Here is a 23,724-nt window from a genome sequence, read left to right as displayed (position 1 = left end):
ACACAATGATCCCTACTCTCCTTCATTGATATCTGTACACAAGGATCCCTGCTCTCCTTCATTGATAGATCTGTACACAATGATCCCTACTATCCTTCATTGATAGATCTGTACACAATGATCTCTGCCCCCTTCATTTATAGATCTGTACACAATGATCCCTACTCTCCTTCATTGATAGATCTGTACACAATGATCCCTGCTCTCCTTCATTGATGGATCTGTACACAATGATCCCTGCTCTCCTTCATTGATGGATCTGTACACACTGATCTCTACTCCCCTTCATAAATAGATCTGTACACAATGATCCCTACTCTCCTTCATTGATAGATCTGTACACAATGATCCCTACTCTCCTTCATTGATGGATCTATACACAATGATCCCTACTCTCCTTCATTGATAGATCTGTACACAATGTAAGACTAAAATGAATGTGGTCTATACGTATTCTTCAATAATTCTCTTTACATATATTGCTATGAAATCCTTCCGGCCTTCACACTGATAATATCTGGTTTCCGGTTACTTTCGGGTTTATTATTATTTACACAATTTTGCATGTGTGCCATTAATCACAGTGCGTGTGAGAGGACTCTGAATGACACCTCCTTACTGCAAAGTCAATATTTCCTGTCTTGTTTCCTGCTGAGAAGTTTCCTGCAGATTCTTGAAGTGAGCCCAGAGCCCCGGCTCCGAGCCGTGACATCTGGATGCAGGCATTGTGCAATATAAAAGTCCAGCGAGTGATAATAGAAGCCTTCATTGAGGGAGAGCGAGCCGCCGTCTGCGAAGGACGAAACAGAAGATGGGGAGTTACTTCCAGATCTGCATCTTGTTCCAGGCAATGACAGTCCTGTATTCTGCATCCATCTACCACCCATTGAGGAGACCCCCCAACTCCCAATTACTGGAAGATTCTATAAAACTCTTCAACGAAGGACTCAATAATTCAAGTTTTCTCTACAAGCTTCTCCAGGTGGACTCACACAGCCAGGTATGTAGTAAGGCTGCTCTTTGTCTTTGTCTCCAGTGGTGAAGAACGCATCTTCTAGTAGAGCAGGAAATGCCCAAACTCATTGATGTCTGTGGTTTTCTGTCCTGGTGGCCCCAGCAGGCATGTACTGGCCATTGGGACTACCGGGAGTTTCCCGGTGGGCCGATGGCTCAGTGGGCCACTCTGATGTAAGGGGGCTGGTGATGGGACACTCTGATGTAAGGGGGCTGGTAATGGGACACTCTGATGTAAGGGGGTGCTGATGGGACACTCTGATGTAAGGGGGCTGGTGATGGGACACTCTGATGTAAGGGGGCTGCTCATGGGACACTCTGATGTAAGGGGGCTGGTGATGGGACACTCTGATGTAAGGGGGCTGGTAATGGGACACTCTGATGTAAGGGGGTGCTGATGGGACACTCTGTTGTAAGGGGGCTGGTGATGGGACACTCTGATGTAAGGGGGCTGCTCATGGGACACTCTGATGTAAGGGGGCTGCTCATGGCACACTCTGTTATAAGGGGGCTGGTGATGGGACACTCTGTTGTAAGGGGGCTGGTGATGGGACACTCTGATGTAAGGGGGCTGGTGATGGGACACTCTGTTGTAAGGGGGCTGCTCATGGGACACTCTGATGTAAGGGGGCTGGTGATGGGACACTCTGATGTAAGGGGGCTGGTGATGGGACACTGATGTAAGGGGGCTGGTGATGGGACACTCTGATGTAAGGGGGCTGGTGATGGGACACTCTGATGTAAGGGGGCTGGTGATGGGACACTCTGATGTAAGGGGGCTGGTGATGGGACACTCTGATGTAAGGGGGCTGGTAATGGGACCCTCTGATGTAAGGGGGTGCTGATGGGACACTCTGATGTAAGGGGGCTGGTAATGGGACCCTCTGATGTAAGGGGTGCTGATGGGACACTCTGTTGTAAGGGGGCTGGTGATGGGACACTCTGATGTAAGGATGCTGGTGATGGGACACTCTGATGTAAGGGGGCTGGTGATGGGACACTCTGATGTAAGGGGGCTGGTGATGGGACACTCTGATGTAAGGGGGCTGGTGATGGGACACTGATGTAAGGGGGCTGGTGATGGGACACTCTGATGTAAGGGGGCTGGTGATGGGACACTCTGATGTAAGGGGGCTGGTAATGGGACCCTCTGATGTAAGGGGTGCTGATGGGACACTCTGTTGTAAGGGGGCTGGTGATGGGACACTGATGTAAGGGGACTGGTGATGGGACACTCTGATGTAAGGGGGCTGGTAATGGGACCCTCTGATGTAAGGGGTGCTGATGGGACACTCTGTTGTAAGGGGGCTGGTGATGGGACACTGATGTAAGGGGACTGGTGATGGGACACTCTGATGTAAGGGGTGCTGATGGGACACTCTGATGTAAGGGGGCTGGTAATGGGACCCTCTGATGTAAGGGGTGCTGATGGGACACTCTGATGTAAGTGGGTCGGTCTGGATGAAGTCCAGGGCCAAATTTCTGCCCCAGTCCAGCCCTGGGCCCCAGGTACACTATATGATAAAAATATTTGTGGATAATAAGTACGTACACCTCCTTGAGTTCTAGACCGGGGTGTAGCAGGATGAGGAGTGGAATGGGTGCCTCCAGTGGGTCCAAATACAGTAGACAGGGCCGTCTTTAACATGGACCCGGGGGAAAAAATTTTCTTGGGGCCCCCCTCCCCCATGCAATTTCGCTCTCCACCTTCTCCGAGACATACAATAAATAGCAGCTAGACTCAAAATCAGTTTACTGTATCAGATCGGGCAGCGATTGCGATTGGTTGCCAGAGGTTACAGCATATCATTACTGCTTACTAACTGGTTGCTAGAGGTTACAGCACACATTACAGCTCACTGATTAGTTGCTAGAGGTTACAGCACATGAGTTCTGCTTGTTGATTGGTTGCTAGAGATTACTGTACAGTAATACTGCTCACTGGTTCCTATAGGTTACAGCACATCTTCTCCTCACTGCAGGGGGGGCATGATATAAATGAATGTCACCTTTATTTACATATCAATGCCACCGGCCTCAGCTATTTACATATGAATAAAGGTTATTTACATGTAAACACAGGGTCTGCGGGTGAGTCACCCGTACACAACAATAGGGCAGAGCTGGACAGCATTAGTAGCATGACTTCACACTGAGATATCAGGACACAACACGGGACTAAAACCTCAAGGGATGAGGGAATTTAAACCAGGATAGTTGGCAAGTATGAGGCAGCTGCTTTGGGCCCCACAACAATGACAGGGCCCAAGGCAGCTGCCCCTTTTGCCCTGCCTTAAAGACGGCCCTGACAGTAGAACAGCCTTGCTCAACTTTTTCAACACAGAGGAACCCTTGAAATAGTTCTCCGGTCTCAGGGAACCCCCTGCTAAAAATTAGAAATCTGCAACTCATGATACATTAGTGTGATGGTCATTGTGAAGAATGGTCCTTACACTTGTGGTCATTGGGAAGAATGGTCCTTACACTTGTGGTCATTGGGAAGAATGGTCCTCACACTTGTGGTCATTGGGAAGAATGGTCCTCACACTTGTGGTCATTGGGGAGAATGGTCCTCACACTTGTGGTCATTGGGAAGAATGGTCCTCACACTTGTGGTCATTGGGAAGAATGGTCCTCACACTTGTGGTCATTGGGAAGAATGGTCCTCACACTTGTGGTCATTGGGGAGAATGGTCCTCACACTTGTGGTCATTGGGAAGAATGGTCCTTACACTTGTGGTCATTGGGGAGAATGGTCCTCACACTTGTGGTCATTGGGAAGAATGGTCCTTACACTTGTGGTCAGTGGGAAGAATGGTCCTTACACTTGTGGTCAGTGAGAAGAATGGTCCTCACACTTGTGGTCATTGGGAAGAATGGTCCTCACACTTGTGGTCATTGGGGAGAATGGTCCTCACACTTGTGGTCATTGGGGAGAATGGTCCTCACACTTGTGGTCATTGGGAAGAATGGTCCTCACACTTGTGGTCATTGGGAAGAATGGTCCTCACACTTGTGGTCATTGGGAAGAATGGTCCTTACACTTGTGGTCATTGGGAAGAATTACCTCCTTACAGATAGCTAAAAAGATCAATGGGTGTCGGTGGGAACTTATATCAGAGGCAGAAATTGCCCAATGCTGAAGGAACCCCTAGCAACCACTGGAGGAACCCTAGGGTTCCATGGGACCCTGGTTGCGAATCACTGCAGTAGGATATAAGAAGACAGCCTGGAAGCCGCTTGGTTGCTGGACATGCTTGGCCCAGGTCTGAACAGGAAGCTAGATCACAGGTTGGACACAGGAACTTGGAGGTGCGAGGAGAATAATTTCAGTCAGGGCAAGGAAGGTTAGTAAATGCCAGGCAGCAGAGGTACCAAGTCAAATGCAGATTTAAAGTCAAAGAACAAGAAGAAGAATTATGCTACACATAAAAGGTTTGAAAATACCTCAGTCAGTGAAATACCTCATTATGGACACCAGATGGAGCCGACGATCATACGGAATAAACATATTAGACAAATGACGGGGATTATTTTTATCTTAAAAAAACCCTTCTGCCTTTACAACTCCTTTAAAGTCAATTCACTCCAGAAAACACACATTTATTTATATTTATCACCTAAAAGTATACAATGTGTGATTAGTATAAAATGAGTATAAAATGTATCAGTGTGATGAGTGTACAATGTATCAGTGTGATTTTTTACAAAAAATATGTAGAAGAACACATATTAGCCTAAACTGATTACTAAATTCTTTTTTTTTTTTAGATTTTTTTTGGTTCTTTTTTGGACATGTAGTATAGCAGAAAGTCTTTTTTTTTTTTTTTTTCAAAATTGCCACTCTTCAAATTATTTTATAAATAGATCCCTACAAATTTCAGTGATTGTATTACAATGCTACAGTTTGGAATGAGTGAAAACTCATTCCAAACTGTAACATTGTAATACAATCACTGAAATTTTTAGGGGTCTATTTATAAAATAATTTGAGGTGCGAATGGCTCAGCCTTTACACATCATTAATAATTGTATAACTTCTAAAATAATAAAATAATATATTTAATAATAAATATAATAATAATAATAATAATAATAAATATAATAACAACAATAAATAAATAAAATAAAAAAATAAATAAAAAAATAACTTTGAATTTATCTAATATGTTTATTTCATATGATCATTGGTTCCATCTACTGGCCATAATGAGGCATTTTATTTCTGAAATACCTCAGTCAGTGAAATACCTCATTATGGGCACCAAATGAAGCCGATGATCAGACGGAATAAACATATTAGACAAATGACGGGGATCATTCAGGAGGGCGGTTTGAGAGCTGAGATATTGGCGCAGTGAATTTTAATAAATAGACCGTGTGTCTGGGTATGAAGAAATTATAATATAAAAAAAAAAAATTCTTTTCTTTTCTTTAGGCAGATTCCCATGAAAATAATTCCCTAAGCCTTGTTATTAAAGAGACGATTTGCCCAAAGGCAGCAGAAATCCCGGAGGAATGTCCCTTTAAGGAGGACGGGGTAAGTAAGAGATATCGGACCGGTGATAAATTGCACAATGCAGTAAAAGTCCTGGAAAAAAAATGTACAGTAGTACCTTGGATAACGAGCATAATCCGTTCCAGAAGAATGCTTGTAATCCAAAGAACTCATATATCAAAGCGAGTTTCCCCATAGGAGTCAATGGGAACTCAGATAATTTGTTCCAGTGGCACAGCTAGTGTCTGCAGTACCGCATGTGGCCAGAGGTGGGGGGCACTGGAAAACACTCAGAAACAGCTCTGAGCTGCTCGGAAGCACACAGAGAGGCTACGAGTGTTTCTGAGTATTTCCAAGTGTCTCCGTGCGGCTCCGAGTGTCATCGGCGCCCCTCCCCTGCACCTCTGGCCAAATGCGGTACTGCACACCGCAGAGGCTTCAATCCCGCCCGTCTTGTGAGACCACGCTTGCAAACTGAGTCAGGATTTAAAAAAAAATAATAGCTCGTATGTGGCCATTATGTTTTTTTTACCGTAAAATACTTTAATCATCAACAAAAGCAAAACAAAAAAACACCACTATGGCCACTAGACGGCTCCCTAATTTCAAGAGAATCCACTGAGTCACGCCGGTGACATACCTGAAACTAGGGTCATGCCACACACGATCGGAAATTTTGGTCCGAAAAAGCTCTGATGGTTTTCTCGACGGAATTCAGACGGGATTCCGCTCAAGCCGTCTTGCCTACACACGGTCACACCAAATTCTGACCACCAAGAACGCGGTGACGTACAACACGTACGACGGGACTAGAAAAAGGAAGTTCAATAGCCAGTAGCCAATAGCTTCCATCTCGTATTTGAATCTGAGCAATGCGTGAGTTTTTGCACGTCGGAATTGCGTACACACGATCGGAATTTCCGATAGAAAGTTTTTCCGTCAGTAAAATTGAGAACCTGCTCTCAAATTTTTGCTGGCGGGAATTCGGCCAGCTAAATTCCGATGGAGCGTACACAAACGGTCGCATTTTCCGATGAAAAGATCTCATCGGTCTTTTGCTGGCCAAAATTCCGATCGTGCGTACGCGGCATTACACTTTTTTTTAAGATGCTCCCCAATACTGATACTTTTTTTAAATGTCATGTTACAGTGGCACTAATATGTAGCACTGATAGGCACTGATGAGGCGTGTCAGTAGTTTTTTATTTGTTTTTTATAATTTTTTACAATATATATATATATTTACAATGCTTTCTTTTTCTTTGGAGGGGGGGGGGGGGGGGGTAGTGGATGGTGTCAGTGTTTTTTTAAATGTATTTTTTACTATTTTTACAATTTAACCGTTACATATTTAAACAAATGGTGTGTATCAGCATTTCCTTTCAGTGTGTATGGCGAGGAAAGCCGATAAGGGGCTTTCCTGTGATAGGGGATATTTACACTGATGATAATCATTGCCCTCATTATCAGTGCAGCCCCATCAGTGCCAATCAGTGCCCATCAGTGCAGCCTCATCAGTGCCAGCCAGTGCAGCCTCATAAGTGCCCATCATTGCTGCCTCATCATTGCAGCCTCATCAGTGCCAACCAGTGCAGCCTCATCAGTGCCGCCTATAAATGCCCATTAGTGCAGCCTCACCAGTGGCCATCAGTGAAGGAGGAAAATTACTTATTTGCAAAATTTAATAACATAAAATGTATGGGCTTTTTTTATTTAGAAAAAAATTAAAGTCAGTGCAGCCTCGCCAGTGCCCATCAGTGATGCCTATCAGTGCCGCCTTATCAGTGCAGCCTCGTTAGTGCAGCCTCATCAGTGCAGCCCCCTCAGTGCAGCCTCATCAGTGCCCATCAGTGCTGCTTATCAGCGCCCATCAGTACAGCCCCCTTAGTGCTCATCAGTGCAGCCTCATCAGTGCCCATCAATGCAGCCTAACACTGCCCGCTTATCATTGTAGCCTCATCAATGCACATCAGTTCCCGCTTATCAGTGCCCATCAGTACAGCCTCATCAGCGCCCGTCGGTGCAGCCTTATCAGTGTCCATCAGTGCTGCCCATCAGTGCAGCCACATCAGTGCCCATCAATTCAGCCTATCAGTGCCCATTAGTGTCCCCTTATCAATGCAGCCTCATCAGTGCTGCTGATCAGTGCCCATCAATGCCGCCTCATTAGTGTTGCCTTATCAGTGCCCAGTACCAGCAATATAAAGCTCTATTTGTGTGAAAAAAAATGATAAAAAAGGTAATTCGGGTATAATGTAGCATGACAGCGCAATTGTCATTAAAAAGTGCGACAGCGCTGAAAGCTGAAAATTGGCCTGGGCAGGAAGGGGGTAAAAGTGTCTTTTAGGCACGTGGTTAACAATCCCTTGCCTGGAAAATGGCTTTGTTTACAAACAGAACAGAACAGAGCAGAACAGAGCAGAACAGAACAGAGCAGAACAGAACAGAACAGAACAGAGCAGAACAGAACAGAACAGAGCAGAACATAGCAGAATAGAACAGAACAGAACAGAACAGAGCAGAGCAGAACAGAACAAAACAGAGCAGAACAGAACAGAACAGAACAGAACAGAGCAGAACAGAACAGAACAGAGCAGAACAGAGCAGAATAGAACAGAACAGAACAGAGCAGAACAGTACAGAGCAGAACAGAACAGAACAGAACAGAGCAGAGCAGAACAGAACAGAACAGAGCAGAACAGAACAGAGCAGAACAGAACAGAGCAGAACAGAACAGAGCAGAGCAGAGCAGAACAGAACAGAACAGAACAGAACAGAGCAGAACAGAACAGAACAGAGCAGAGCAGAGCAGAGCAGAACAGAACAGAGCAGAGCAGAGCAGAGCAGAGCAGAGCAGAACAGAACAGAACAGAACAGAACAGAACAGAGCAGAGCAGAGCAGAGCAGAGCAGAGCAGAGCAGAACAGAACAGAACAGAACAGAGCAGAGCAGAGCAGAGCAGAGCAGAACAGAGCAGAGCAGAGCAGAGCAGAACAGAACAGAACAGAGCAGAACAGAACAGAACAGAGCAGAGCAGAGCAGAGCAGAGCAGAACAGAACAGAACAGAACAGAGCAGAACAGAACAGAACAGAGCAGAGCAGAGCAGAGCAGAACAGAACAGAACAGAACAGAACAGAACAGAACAGAGCAGAGCAGAACAGAACAGAACAGAGCAGAACAGAACACAGCCACCTGCAAATTGTCATTTAGCAGCAGTGTTTTTTTTTTCTTTCTAAATGTGACATTTATTAGGGTACATCATACAGGGGGGCTACGTCAGGCACCCCTAAGCATGTTATTTAAAGGAGTTGTATTTTTTTAATGTTCACTGTAAGCCTTATTTTAACAGCCGCTCCCCACCTGATTTTTTATTTTTTGCATTGGTATAGTGCCCAGCCTCCCATGCCCTTTGATAATCCCTAAACTGTGTAAGTGGTTCTTTACTGTCAGAGCAGTAAGGATGCGTTTTAGGTGTGTTTCTTATGCCGCGTATAGACGATCGGACTATCCGGCGGACTTAGTTTGGCGGACCAGAGTCCGCCGGACAATTCGACCCTGATTGGGCTCAGGCGGACTTTTTCTTCCCCAAAGTCCGGCGGACTTTGAAAGAAGACTTGACTCAAAATTGTCAATAGACAATCCGCTCATCTGTGTGCTGGTCCGCTGGACTTTCCAAATGAATGGACTTGCCCACACCCGGTCTAAAGTCCGTGCATTTTGAACGTGACTTCAGGTACGACGGGACTAGAGAAGGAAATCACCGCCTTCATCGGCGGGATTGACACCTTGCGAGCACCGTCGCCTGGTATGGGTTTTAAGGGTAGCCCCTATGCCGAAAAATGGCATGGGGGTCCCCCCAAAGTCCATACCAGACCCTTATCCGAGCACGCAGCCCGGCCGGTCAGGAAAGGGGGTGGGGACAAGCAAGCGCCCCCCCCGAACCATACCAGGCTGGGTGCCCTCAACATGGGGGGGGGTGGGTGCTTTGGGGAAGGGGGGGCCCTGCGGCTGCCCCACCCCAAAGCACCTTGTCCCCATGTTGATGAGGGCCTCTTCCCGACAACCCTGGCCGTTGGTTGTCGGGGTCTGCGGGCGGGGGGCTTATCGGAATCTGGGAGCCCCCTTTAATAAGGGGGCACCCAGATTCCGGCCCCACACCCTATGTGAATGAGTATGGGGTACATCGTACCCCTACCCATTCACCTGGGGGGAAAACGTGGTAATAAATAAAACACAGCACAGGTTTTTAAAGTAGTTTATTAGGCAGCTCCGGGGGTCTTCTTCCGACTTTGGGGGTCTTCTCGCAGAGCTCCTCTGCTATCTTCTGTTCTTTTGCCGCTCTTTTGTTAGCGGAAGAGCCCAGCTTTCTCCTTCTTCTCGTCTGGGGGTCTTCTTCCGGCTTCGGGGGTCTTCTTCCCACTTCTCTGTGCTTTCCGGCCTCTTCTCCCGCTCTTCTGCCGGGCTCCTCCGCTATCTTCTTCCAGCTCTTTTACTAGCGTTGGCGCGTTCTTCTTCTTTCTTTCCTTCATTCTTCTTTTTCTTCTTTCTCTTCTTTCTCTTCTTCTCTTCTTTCGATGTTGACTCAACGCTCTTTCCAGCTGTAATGTCGGGGAAACGTTGTGCAGTGACTCAGAGGGTGCTAGGACTGTGACATCATAAGGGACGGGGTCACCATGTGAAGTGTCCCCGGCATTACAGTGAGAGAGAGCATTGTGTCAACATCGGAAGAAGAGAAGAAGGAAGAAGACGGCGGCGGCGACAAATGAGAAGACCGGGTCAACGCTAGTAAAAGAGCTGGAAGAAGATAGCGGAGGAGCCCGGCAGAAGAACCGAAGAGCGGGAGACGAGGCTGGAAAGTGCGGAGAAGTTGGAAGAAGACCCCTGAAGTTGGAAGAAGACCCCCGAAGTCGGAAGAAGACCCCCGGACGCCGACGAAGGAGAAAGCCGACCTCCTCCGCTAGCAGAAGAGCAGCAAAAGAGCAGAAGATAGTGGAGGAGCCCGGCGAGAAGACCGCCGAAGTCAGAAGAAGACCCCCGGAGCTGCCTAATAAATGACTTTAAAAACCCGTGCTGTGTGTTTTTTTATTACCACTTTTTCCCCCCAGGTGAATGGGTAGGGGTATGATGTACCCCATACTCATTCACATAGGGTGGGGGGCCGGGATCTGGGGGCCCTCTTATTAAAGGGGGCTTCCGGATTCCAATAAGCCCCCCGCCCGCAGACCCCAACAACCAACGGCCAGGCTTGTCAGGAAGAGGCACTTGTCCTCATCAACATGAGGACAAGGTGTTTTGGGGTGGGGGGGCCGCAGGGCCCCCCCTTCCCCAAAGAACCCACCCCCCCATGTTGAGGGCACGCGGCCTGGTGCAGTTCAGGGGGGGGCACTCACTCGTCCCCACCCCCTTTCCTGACCGGTCGGGCTGCGTGCTCGGATAAGGGTCTGGTATGGACTTTGGGGGGACCCCCACGCCTTCACTAGTCCCGTCATACCTGAAGTCATGTTCAAAATGAACAGACTTTAGTCCATATGTGGGCTAGTCCGTTCATATGGAAAGTCCGGCGGACCTCTGCCAAAAGACCGGCAGATTGTGTGCCGGACCTAGTCTGCCGGAAAGGTCCGGTCGTGTGTGGGCAAGTCCGCTCGTTCGGAAAGTCCGGCGGATAGTGGTAAATGGTATTTGATTCTTTCTCAATGTCACCTTTGCTTTAGTACAGGGGTGCCCAACTAGTTTGCCCGGGGGGGGCGGCCACATGGGGCCCGCTGAGCCCTCTGATGTGGCCCGCGACCTCTTGCTCTGGGATGGTGGGTTGGCAAGCTCAGATTGTGGGTTGCCAACCCGCCATCCCAGAGCATCAGTGTTGTGAATGAGGAAGCAAGCGGCTGCGGAGCGGGGCCCTATAAGCCGATGCTTCCTGTATAGCGCCGGCTCCTGTCACAGGCGGAGTGATACCAAATGCGCTCTACCTGGGACAGCGACAGCCGGCGATACCTGAATGGAAGACTGTTATTAACCACTCACCGCCCGCCCACCGTCAAATGACGGTGGGGTGGCGCAGCTCTCGTTCTGGGTGGACATCATCATTTGGTGCAATTTCCCCCCCCCCCCCGGCAGTGTCCAGTCCCCCATCCCCTATGTTTGGCAATTTATTGCCTATTAGCTTTGAAAACTGAGAAAATGGAATCAGCCTCCCATTGACTTCAGTGAGGTTTGCAATAAAGTTGTGTTTTTTTTTTTTTTTTTTTTTTTTGGGCGCATTGGCTGAATCCGGCGAATCAAACCCAAGCATATTGGCTCATCGCCAAGACTTTTTAACTTTGTTGCAGACTTTGAATGAAGTACCATGTGCATTTTATGTATAACCGTCCGCTGAATAATAGTGCCCACAGACCTCATCCGGTGTGTGATTCCTCTCAGGTGATGAAGAACTGCACAGCCGTGTATTCCAGACCCAGGCAGGACCAGGCTGAGCTCAGCTGTCAGACGCTGGACCCTCCGGTAAGTGTTCCCTCCTCTTCCTCCCGTGTCTTATCAGCATACTTCATTGGAGGTTCAAAGGTGTTTATTTTAAAAAAAATTGCCGTATGAAAGTACCTAAAGATTCGCACAGCCGTCACCAAAATTCTCTGTACTCTGTCTAATGTGTGTAATTCCTATGATCATCAGCCCCATCTAGTGGCCATAATGCTGCATTTTCCTAACTCCTATACTTAGAGAGAAAAAAAATTGCATTTTGGCCACTAGATGGAGCTGACAATCATGGGAGTTAGAGATATTGGACGGATTAAAGAGATTGTTTGTGTAAGCTGTTCAAATGCTCAGCAAGTTTTTATTTAGTTACATCTATCTAGATCTATCTATCTATCTATCTAGATCTATCTATCTATCTAGATCTATCTATCTATCTATCTATCTATCTATCTATCTATCTAGAGCTATCTAGATCTATCTATCTATCTATCTAGATCTATCTATCTATCTATCTATCTATCTATCTCTCTCTCTCTCTCTATCTATCTATCTATCTATCTAGATCTACCTATCTGTCTACCTACCTATCTACCTACCTACCTACCTATCTATCTAGATCGATCTATCTACAGTGGTGTGAAAAAGTGTTTGCCCCCTTCCTCATTTCCTGTTCCTTTGCATGTTTGTCACACTTAAGTGTTTCGGAACATCAAACCAATTTAAACAATAGTCAAGGACAACACAAGTAAACACAAAATGCAATTTGTAAATGAAGGTGTTTATTATTAAAGGTGAAAAAAAATCCAAACCATCATGGCCCTGTGTGAAAAAGTGATTGCCCCCTAAACCTAATAACTGGTTGGGCCACCCTTAGCAGCAACAACTGCAACCAAGCGTTTGCGATAACGTGCAATGAGGCTTTTACAGCGTCCTGGAGGAATTTTGGCCCACTCATCTTTGCAGAATTGTCCTAATTCAGTTACATTAGAGGGTTTTCGAGCATGAACGGCCTTTTTAAGGTCATACCACAACATCTCAATAGGATTCAGGTCAGGACTTTGGCTAGGCCACTCCAAAGTCTTCATTTTGTTTTTCTTCAGCCATTCGGTGGTGGACTTGCTGGTGTGTTTAGGATTATTGTCCTGCTGCAGAACCCAAGTTCGTTTCAGCTTGAGTACACGAACAGATGGTCGGACATTCTCCTTCAGGATCTCTTGGTAGACAGCAGAATTCATAGTTCCTTTTATCACGGCAAGTCTTCCAGGTCCTGAAGCAGCAAAACAGCCCCAGACCATCACACTACCACCACCATATTTTACTGTTGGTATAATGTTCTTTTTATGAAATGCAGTGTTCCTTCTACGCCAGATATACTTGGACACACACCTTCCAAAGAGTTCCACTTTTGTCTCATCGCTCCACAGAATGTTGTCCCAAAAGTCTTGGGGATCATCAAGATGTGTTGTGGAGAAATTGAGACGAGCTTTGATGTTCTTTTTGCTCAGCAGTGGTTTTTCTCCTTGGAACTCTGCCATGCAGGCCATTTTTGCCCAGTCTTTTCCTGATGGTGGAGGCATGAACGCTGACCTTAACTGAGGCAAGTGAGGCCTGCAGTTCCTTGGACGTTGTTGTGGGGTCTTTCGTGACCTCTTGGATGAGTCGTCGCTGCGCTCTTGGGGTAATTTTGGGTGGCCGGCCACTCCTGGGAAGGTTCACCACTGTTCCATGTCTTCGCCATTTGTGGATAATGGCTCTCACTGTGGTTCGCTGGATTCCCAAAGCTTTGGAAATGGCTTTATAACCCTTTCCAGACTGATAGATCTCAATTACTTTCTTTCTCAATTGTTCCTGAATTTCTTTGGGTCTCGGCATGATGTGTAGCTTTTAAGGATCTTCTGGTGGACCTTACTGTGTCAAGCAGCTCCTATTTAAGTGATGCCTTGATTGTGAACAGATGTGGCAATAATCAGGCCTGGGTGTGGCTAGAGAAATTGAACTCAGGTGTGGACAACCACAGTTATAGTATGTTTTAACAAGGGGGCAATCACTTTTTCACACAGGGCCATGATGGTTTGGATTTTTTTTCACCTTTAATAATAAACACCTTCATTTACAAATTGCATTTTGTGTTTACTTGTGTTGTCCTTGACTATTGTTTAAATTGGTTTGATGTTCCGAAACACTTAAGTGTGACAAACATGCAAAGAAACAGGAAATGAGGAAGGGGGCAAACACTTTTTCACACCACTGTATCTATCTAGATCTATCTATCTATCTATCTATCTATCTATCTATCTATCTATCTATTTATCTAGATATTTTTGCTTGTTTTTCTGGGTCCTGTTCCTCTTCAGGAGGCACAACAAGAATTCATAGAAACATCTTTCCAAAGTAAAGGGTATAAATAAAATATAAAGTAAAGGGAATAAAAAGAATATGACAATATAACTATCTTCCAAAATACGAATTTCTAATAGAATAAATTTGAATAGAAAATACTAAAATATAATAAAAAAGAATATAATAGAATTGAAAAAAAAACTATAGAATAGAATGGAACAGAAAGAATATAACCATCTCCCAAAATGTAATTTGAAATGGAATTTGAATCGATTCCCATTTTCCGAATTCGGAAAATTTGAAACGTCTTCGAATACGAATAAATGAAATTAATTTTGAAATCAAATTAAACACATTTTACTAACCTAATTTATGTAAATAACAAAATGAAAAACAAAACACATTTTTTTCATTCTGCACATGTCTAGTTGTCCCCAGGACTGGTGTCCCCATTGGAGGTTTTCCCTCATTTCCTGTTCGGGGGACAACTGTAATATTTTGGGTTTCCGTCACTTTTCTTTATTTCTGTCCTGAATGGTTACATAAACAACACCTCACACAGTAGTACCATATCTGTCATGAAATAAGATGAACATCTCAAATGTAAAAAAAAAACAAAAAATGGAGAAAATAAAAATGACGTGAAAACTCTAAAACCAATTCTGATGTGTATCCCACGGCAAATGTATCTCCGCCACCGTACTGCCACACCAGAAGGATTACCGTAAATATATGACCCTCAGAGGTACAGAGAAGTCATATGGCGCATGAGACAATCACTGGCCCTTGGTAAGTATCTCCAAGCGCCCCCCCCCCCAATAAGATGAAATCCAAATGATATTTTATGAAAATTAAGTCAATGTACTTACATGAAATAAATCCCAATCAGGAATGGCATAGGGACGTGCTGATGTTACGACATTCAGCTCCGCCCTACGTGTTCCGTCTGAGTTGACGTCATTTGCTCCAATTGCAAAGAGCAAATGTACCAGCAGTATTGCTGGGCGAATAGCTATGCATTTTATTTTTTATTTATTTTTTTTACATTTTATATTTTACATTTAAAATTTTTATAAATACACCCCATTGATTTTTTATTTCATCCCCTGAATTTCTAACGCAGCCACAGGCGTCCGGCCTCCCGCCGACCACGTCTGAAGGAGCCGATGGAGAACAATCCAGCCGAAGTCATCACAAGGCCAAATTTATAAATTCCGGCAAAAAGAACGAGACGACTTTCCTGGATATCATCGGCATTATGCCGTGGAGTCACCTGGCAGCCTCGTGCCTCAAGTGCATATTCGACGATCTTCCAAAGTCACACAAATAAAATGTATTTTTATTATATATAATATATATATTAATGCTATCAGAATGTAATTATTTTTTAATAATTATTTTGTACATATTTTTAAGTTGAATCGTATGGATCTCGTGAAAACTATTTTATTGTGTTTTGATTTTGCCTAAAACAATTTATATTTTATTATTATTATTATTATTATTTTCTTGCATGGTGAAATGATTTGTTTACCAAAACAGAACCTGTCATCTAGAAAATAAAGTATAGACTTGGAGGCGATTCAGTTCGCATTGTGCGCTATACAAGTATTACATTCATTCATTCATTCATTCATTCATACAACACCATTTAGGTGACATGCCTCCTCCGTGTCCGGATTATTGTCTACATGACAATCCCATGTAGATAGAATACTTGTATGTACTCTCCAGGCACTTCCTAGGGGCCAGATGGCAACCCTGTGGTGTGATTGGTCGCTGCCATGACTTTCTATGTGGACTGCAATAGATTCTAGCAGAGGAGGTAATGACTAGTCACAGGTTTTACATTGAAGAATAATATTATAAGGTGGGCAGCTGGAGCCAGATATCTAGAGATCGGGAGCATCTGTGCCAGGAGGGTCAGTTCTTCATCCCCCCCCCCCCCCCCCCCACCGCTTTGTCTTCTTTTTATCTCTGAAACCAAAAGGAACCGCAAAGACTTTTCCCTTCCTCACCTTACCCCTTCCCTTTCCTCCAATATCTGCCTTTCCCTTAGCTTTAACTTTTCCTTTCCTTCTTTCCGTGTCTCTCCCTTCCTCACGCCTTCTCTTTCTTTCCTTCTATACCTCTTCCCCTTTCTCTCTTCCCTTTTCTTTCCTCTTTTCTTCATTCCATTGCCTTTCCCTTACCTGCTTATCCTGTTCCTTTTTCTCTATCCCTCCCTTCCCTTTACTTCATACCCTTCCCCATTCCTTCCTCTCTCCTTCCCTTTCCTCCTTTACCTTTCTCTTGCTCCCCCTTTCCTCTCTCCTTCCCCTGTCTCTCTACCTCCCCTCCTCTCCCCTCTCAGGTCTCCTCCCTTCCCTTTCCCCTCTTCTCTTCCCCTCTCTTTTTCTTTTCCCCTTCCTCAATCCTTTTCTTCCCTTTCCTTTTCTTTCCTACCCTTCGCTATCCATTCCTCTCTCCCTCCCCTTCCTCCATTCCCTTTTTCTTGCTTTCCCTTCCTCTGCCCTTCTCATTCCCCCTTCCCCTTCCCCAATCCTTTTCTTGCCTTCCCTCCCTACCCTTCCCCATCCCTTCCTCCCCTTTTCCCCTTCTCTTGCTTCCCCTTTCCTCTGTCCTTTCCCTGTCTCTTCACTTCCCTTTTCTCTCTTCTCTTCCTCTCCCCTTCTCTTTCCCCCTTAGTTTTCCTTTCATCTTCCCTGTCTCTCTCCTTCCCTTCCCTTGCTCTTCCACGTCTTTTCCGTCTTACTTTATCACTTGCCTTCCTTTTTCCCTCTTTCCTCTGTTCCTCTTCCTTACCCTTTCTTCTTTTCCCTTCTTTCTTACCCTTTCCTCAGTTCCCTTTCATTCCTTTACCCTTTATTCAGTTTCTCTTCCTTTCCTTTACCATTCCCTCAGTTCTGTTCCTCTCCCTTACCCTTTCTTCAGTTCCCTTCCTTTCTTTTACACTTTCTTCAGTTCCCTTCCTCTCCCTTACCCTTTCTTCTCTTCCCTTCCTTTCCCTTACTCTGTCCGCAGTTCCCTTCCATTCCTTTACCCTTTCCTCAGTTATCTGCTTTTATTGTACCCTTTCTTCAGCTCCCTTCCTTTCCTTTATTCTTTCTTAAGTCCCCTTCCTTTTCTTTACCCTTCCCTCAGTTCCCTTCCCATCCATTACCCTTTCCTCAGTTCCCTTCTTCTCCCCTTCTCTGTCTCTATCCTACCCTTTCCTCCCTTCCCTTTCCTCTCTTTCTCTCCCTTACCCTTTCTTCAGCTCCCTTCCTTTCCTTTACCCTTCCCTCAGTTCCCTTCCTCTCCCTTACCCTTTCCTCAGTTCCCTTCCTCTCCCCTTCCCTGTCTCTCCCCTTCCCTTTCCTCCCTTCCCTTTCCTCTCTTTTATTTGTTTTCCCTTCCAGTCTCCCCCCTTCCCTTTCCTCTCTTTTATTTGTTTTCCCTTCCAGTCTCTCCTCTTCCCTTTCTTCCCTACCCCCCCCCCTCCAGCTCTTCAGTTCCTTCCTCTCCTCTTTCCTATTCCTCCTTCCTAGACTCCTTTCTTCCCTTTCCTCAACTTCTTTAAATAGATACTATAAAGGGCAGTTTTTGGTGTTTTTTCATCTGTTTTTCTCTTATTATTATATTAATTTATTTCAGTTTATGTCTTAAACCGCCATCAGAGTAAACCAGCCAGTCGAGTATAGGATCTGAATCAGTGGCGGCTGGTGAAGTTTTAGGATAGGGGGGCGCAAGACTCCGCCCCTCCACATTTGGCTCCTCCCGCTTCTCATAAGCCACACCCCTTATATAATCCACATCGTATACCAGGCTGCACGTTATACACTGGGCTCTGCACATCATATACCAGGCTGTACATTATACACAGTGCTCTGCACATCATATACCAGGCTGTACATTATACACAGTGCTCTGCACATCATATACCAGGCTGTACATTATACACAGGGATCTGCACATCATATACCAGGCTGTACATTATACATAGGGCTCTATACATCATATACCAGGCTGTACATTATACACAGTGCTCTGCACATCATATACCGGCTGCACATTCTACACCGGGCTCTGCAAATCATATACCAGGCTGCACATTATACACAGGGCTCTGCACATCATATACCAGGCTGTACATTATGCACCAGGCTCTGCACATCATATACCAGGCTGCACATCATATACCAGGCTGCACATTATACACAGGGCTCTGCACATCATATACCAGGCTGCACATTATACACAGAGCTCTGCACGTCATATACCAGGCTGCACATTATACACAGGGCTCTGCACATCATATACCAGGCTGCACATTATACACAGAGCTCTGCACGTCATATACCAGGCTGCACATTATACACAGGGCTCTGCACATCATATACCAGGCTGCACATTATACACTGGGCTCTGCACATCATATACCAGGCTGCACATTATACACAGGGCTCTGCACATCATATACCAGGCTGCACATTATACACAGGGCTCTGCACATCATATACCAGGCTGCACATTATACACAGAGCTCTGCACATCATATACAAGCTGCACATTATACACAGGGCTCTACACATCATATACCAGGCTGCACATTATACACAGAGCTCTGCACGTCATATACCAGGCTGCACATTATACACAGGGCTCTGCACATCATATACCAGGCTGCACATTATACACAGTGCTCTGCACATAATATACCAGGCTGCACATTATACACAGGGCTCTACACATCATATACCAGGCTGCACATTATACACATAGCTCTGCACGTCATATACCAGGCTGCACATTATACACCGGGCTCTGCACATCATATACCAGACTGCACATTATACACAGAGCTCTGCACATCATATACAAGCTGCACATTATACACAGGGCTCTGCACATCATATACCAGGCTGCACATTATACACAGGGCTCTGCACATCATATACCAGGCTGTACATTATACACCGGGCTCTGTACATCATATACCAGGCTGTACATTATTCACCGGGCTCTGCACATCATATACCAGAGTGCACATCATATACCAGGCTGCACATTATACACAGGGCTCTGCACATCATTTACCAGGCTGCACATTATACACAGGGCTCTGCACATCATATACCAGGCTGTACATTATACACTGGGGTCTGCACATCATATACCAGGCTGCACATTATACACAGGGCTCTGCACATCATATACCAGGGTGCACATTATACACAGGGTTCTGCACATCATATACCAGGCTGTACATTATACACTGGGCTCTGTACATCATATACCAGGCTGTACATTATACACCAGGCTCTGCACATCATATACCAGGCTGCACATTATACACCAGGCTTTGCACATCATATACCAGGCTGCACATTATACACTGGGCTCTGTACATCATATACCAGGCTGCACATTATACACCAGGCTTTGCACATCATATACCAGGCTGCACATTATACACAGGGCTCTGCACATCATATACCAGGCTGTACATTATACACAGGGCTTTGCACATCATATACCGGGGAGGGGTGGCCTGTTGTGCTGCTGTCCAACCTTCAAAAAAAATTAATGAATCTAATCAATTTTAGAGAAAGCAGATCACAGGATTGTAGGGCACTGAATTGACATCCCCTCAGGGTGGGGGGTGGGGGGGGGGGGGGTTGGTGCTGCCATCCTACCACCAAAGAAAATGAAGGGTGAGGGTGTTGTGTTGATAAGCAGGGGGGATGCTGCCATCAAACCAAACGAAAAACATTGATGAAGATAAGCGGAAGGTCTGCTTGCTGCCACCTAGTCTGTGTGAGCTTCCACTTACTGATCCGCTTGTCCGTGCCACCGAACATCAATAGTATGAGCTTCCTACTCGAGTGCCGACATCACTTCCGGGAGCACTGCTCAATGAAACTGAACATCGCCCGGCCAGTCCATTGTGCCGGAAGCTGTGGCGCGATCGACCACGCCACAGAGCGAGGTTTTTTGGGCCAAATGAAGCGCCTCGTCTGCAATCTCATGATTGCATCGACGTGACGCTTCCCATTAGAGGCCTTTTTTAGAGGGCAATGACACTTTAATGTATATCATTTTCAACCAATTTAAGCCCCAAACCATCCAGAGCCTCACTAGCAGCTTTAAGCCCTTGTGAAGGCAGTCCTAAACCCCCAGAAGGCGTTGGCTTGTCCTTATGGCTTACATGATAAAATAAACCAGTCAGGGTCCCTTAACATTTGGTCTGGTGCTCCTGGTTTCGGCCTATTCAAGCTTGAAACCATCCAGAGTCTAACCAGCAATTTTAAGCCTTGATGAAGTTAGCTCTAAACCCTCAGAATGTGTTGGATTGTCCTTCTGGCTTTCACAATGAAACAAACCCATCATGGTCCCTTAAAGTTTGGTCTAGTGCTCCTATTATCTATATACTTTGAATTCTAACCCCAAAGGCCTCTTCTAGAGGGTGCCGATACTTTAATGCTTATCATTTTCAACCCATTCAAGTCCAAAACCATCCAGAGTCTCACCAGCAGTTTTAAGCCCTGATAAAGGAAGTGGACCCCCGGAAGGCGTTGGCTTGTACTTCTGGCTTTCATGATAAAATAAACCAATCATGGTCCCTTAACATTTGGTCTGCCGCTCCTGTTTTTTACCCAAAGTACCCCCTAGAGGCCTCTTCTAGAGGGTGCTTAGACTTTAATATTTATCATTTTCAACCTATTCAAGCTTGAAACCATCCAGTGTCTGACCAGCAATTTTAAGCCATGATGAAGGTAGCCCTAAACCCACGGAATGTGTTGGATTGTCCTTCTGGCTTTCACGATGAAACAAACCCATTACGGTCCCTTAAAGTTTGGTCTAGTGCTCCTATTATCTATATACTTTGAATTCCACCCCCAAAGGCCTCTTCTAGAGGGTGCTGATACTTTAATGCTTATCATTTTCAACCCATTCAAGTCCAAAACCATCCAGAGTCTCACCAGCAGTTTTAAGCCCTGATAAAGGAAGTGGACCCCCGGAAGGCGTTGGCTTGTCCTTCTGGCTTTCATGATAAAATAAACCAATCATGGTCCCTTAACATTTGGTCTGGCGCTCCTGTTTTATACCCAAAGTACCCCCTAGAGGCCTCTTCTAGAGGGTGCTTAGACTTTAATATTTATAATTTTCACCCTATTCAAGCTTGAAACCATCCAGTGTCTGACCAGCAATTTTAAGCCATGATGAAGGTAGCTCTAAACCCTCAGAATGTGTTGGATTGTCCTTCTGGCTTTCACGATGAAAAAAACCCATCATGGTCCCTTAAAGTTTGGTCTGGTGCTCCTGCTTTCAGTATACCTTGGATTTGCACTTAGAGTTCCTCCCTAGAGGCCTCTTCGTGTCTGTGATCTGCCAACCAGAGCTCTTATATATTGACTGAGAGATCGAGCTACAATGGGATCCAACACATTCTAAGCCCATCTGCCAGATTTGTATCTGATAAGGTTCTGTGTGTGCCCAGATCACATGATAACATGGGTGGGCCCATAGAACATTTTATAAAGTAGGCGGGGCAGAAGTAATTTGATAAAGTCGGTGGATCTAGAGGTGACAGCAAGGTGACAATTAGGGGGGTATGAAAGAATAGAAAAGAGAATTCCCTCCCTCAGTGGCGTACTAAGTGGGGGGGCGGGGGGGCGTGCCACCCCGGGTGCCACACACTGGGGGGGGGTGTCAGGCCAGGTCCCTCCCCCTCCGCAACTGAAGAGGAGACAGCGCCGTGCCTCGGATTCGCAGCCCACACAGAGAGAGCCCGAGGCACTGGCAGTGGCATTGCAGGGGGGAGGTGCGAGCAGCACCCGAGTGGAGTGACATCTGCCGGCTCAGTGATCCGGGACCCGGCGCAATAATCCCCTTCTCTTTGTGGTCGCATGACTCACGTCACGCCGTTCTGATCAGTCTCGGCAGCGGCTGTCACTCACAGCCGAGCAAGGCGAAGTCGCCTCCCCCTCCTCCATGCACAGCACTGTGTAGACATAAAGGAGGAGGGGGAGGCGGCTTCACTCTGCTCGGCTGTGAGTGACAGCCGCTGCCGAGACTGATCAGAACGGCGTGACGTGAGTCACGCGACCACAGAGAGAAGGGGATTATTGCGCCGGGTCCCGGATCACTGAGCCGACAGATGCCACTCCACTCGGGTGCTTCTCGCACCTCCCCCCTGCAATGCCACTGCCTTGGGCTCGAGGTACATTATGGGTCCTTAGGGGAGTCTGGGCACTGTAGGGGGGTTCTTTACTGTAGGGGGTCTGGGCACTGTAGGGGGGTTCTTTACTGTAGGGGGTCTGTGCACTGTAGGGGGGTTCTTTACTGTAGGGGGTCTTTGCACTGTAGGGGGGTCCTGCACTGTAAGGGGAGTCCTGCACTGTAGGGGGGTCCTGCACTGTAGAAGGGGTCCTGCACTGTAGGGGGTCTGCACTGTAGGAGGGGTCCTGCACTGTAGGAGGGGTCCTGCACTGTAGGGGGAGGGGTCTGTACTGTAGGGGAAGATTCGGCACTGTAGGGGGGTCTGTACTGTAGGTGAGGATTCTGTACTGTAGGGGAGTCTGTACTGTAGGGGGGTCTGCGCTGTAGGGTGGAGGGGTCTGTACTGTAGGAGGGTTTGCACTTTAGGGGAGGATTCGATTCTGTACTGTAGGAGGGTCTGCACTGTAGGGGGGGGTCTGCGCTATAGGGTGGAGGGGTCTGTACTGTAGGAGGGTCTGCACTGTAGGGGAGGATTCTGTACTGTAGGAGGGTCTGCACTGTAGGGGGGGGGTCTGTATGGTAGGGAGGGGGGTCTGCACTGTAGGGGGTCTGTGTAACATGCAGGGGGTCCAGAGCTGTGAGGGGCTGTGTAATGTAAAGGGGTGCAGAGGTGCAGGGTGCTGTGTAATGTAAAGGGGTCCAGAGGTACAAGGGCTGTGTAATGTAAAGGCGTCCAGAGGTTCAGGGTGCTGTGTAATGTAAAGGGGTTCAGAGGTACAAGGGCTGTGTAATGTAAAGGGGTCAGGAGGTTCAGGGTGCTGTGTTATGTAAAGGGGTCCAGAGGTACAAGAGCTGTGTAATGTAAAGGGGTCCAGAGGTGCAGGCTGCTGTGTAATGTAAAGAGGTCCTTAGGCGCAAGGTCCTGTGTAATGTAAAGGGGTCCAGAGGTGCAGTTGTAGGGGGGGTACACAGTATTGAAAAAAAGATATTGAAGGATGCAGAGGTATGCAGGGGACACAGTGGGTGTTTTTACATTTTATGGTGGGGGCGGGGGGGGGGGGGGGTGCCAGATATAGGATCCGCCCCGGGTGCCAAATGCTCTAGGTACGCCCCTGCCCTCCCTATTCTTCAAATTTTTGAGTTGTCAACAGATTTCCCCTCACTTTCTGACCTGGTGACGATGGGCACTGTACAA

General features: G+C 46.5%; 1 protein-coding gene across 1 annotated transcript; it reads left to right on the top strand.

Moving 5' to 3' along the window:
• The first annotated feature begins 638 nt into the window (after positions 1 to 638).
• LOC143998419 (uncharacterized) lies at positions 639 to 15,902 on the top strand. The gene is made up of 4 exons (XM_077493971.1): positions 639 to 1,000; positions 5,453 to 5,554; positions 11,931 to 12,011; positions 15,448 to 15,902. The coding sequence occupies exons 1-4, from the start codon at positions 812 to 814 to the stop codon at positions 15,652 to 15,654; spliced, it is 579 nt and encodes a 192-aa protein (XP_077350097.1). The 5' UTR covers positions 639 to 811; the 3' UTR covers positions 15,655 to 15,902.
• Positions 15,903 to 23,724: the final 7,822 nt, after the last annotated feature.

This window comes from Lithobates pipiens, unplaced genomic scaffold (genome assembly GCF_037356315.1).
Source record: "Lithobates pipiens isolate NorthernLeopardFrog02 unplaced genomic scaffold, aLitPip1_a1.2 Scaffold_19, whole genome shotgun sequence".
In the NCBI taxonomy this organism is placed as follows: domain Eukaryota; kingdom Metazoa; phylum Chordata; class Amphibia; order Anura; family Ranidae; genus Lithobates; species Lithobates pipiens.
The sequence above is the reverse complement of the archived record's forward strand: the minus strand, read 5'-3'. Positions and strand labels throughout refer to the sequence as shown.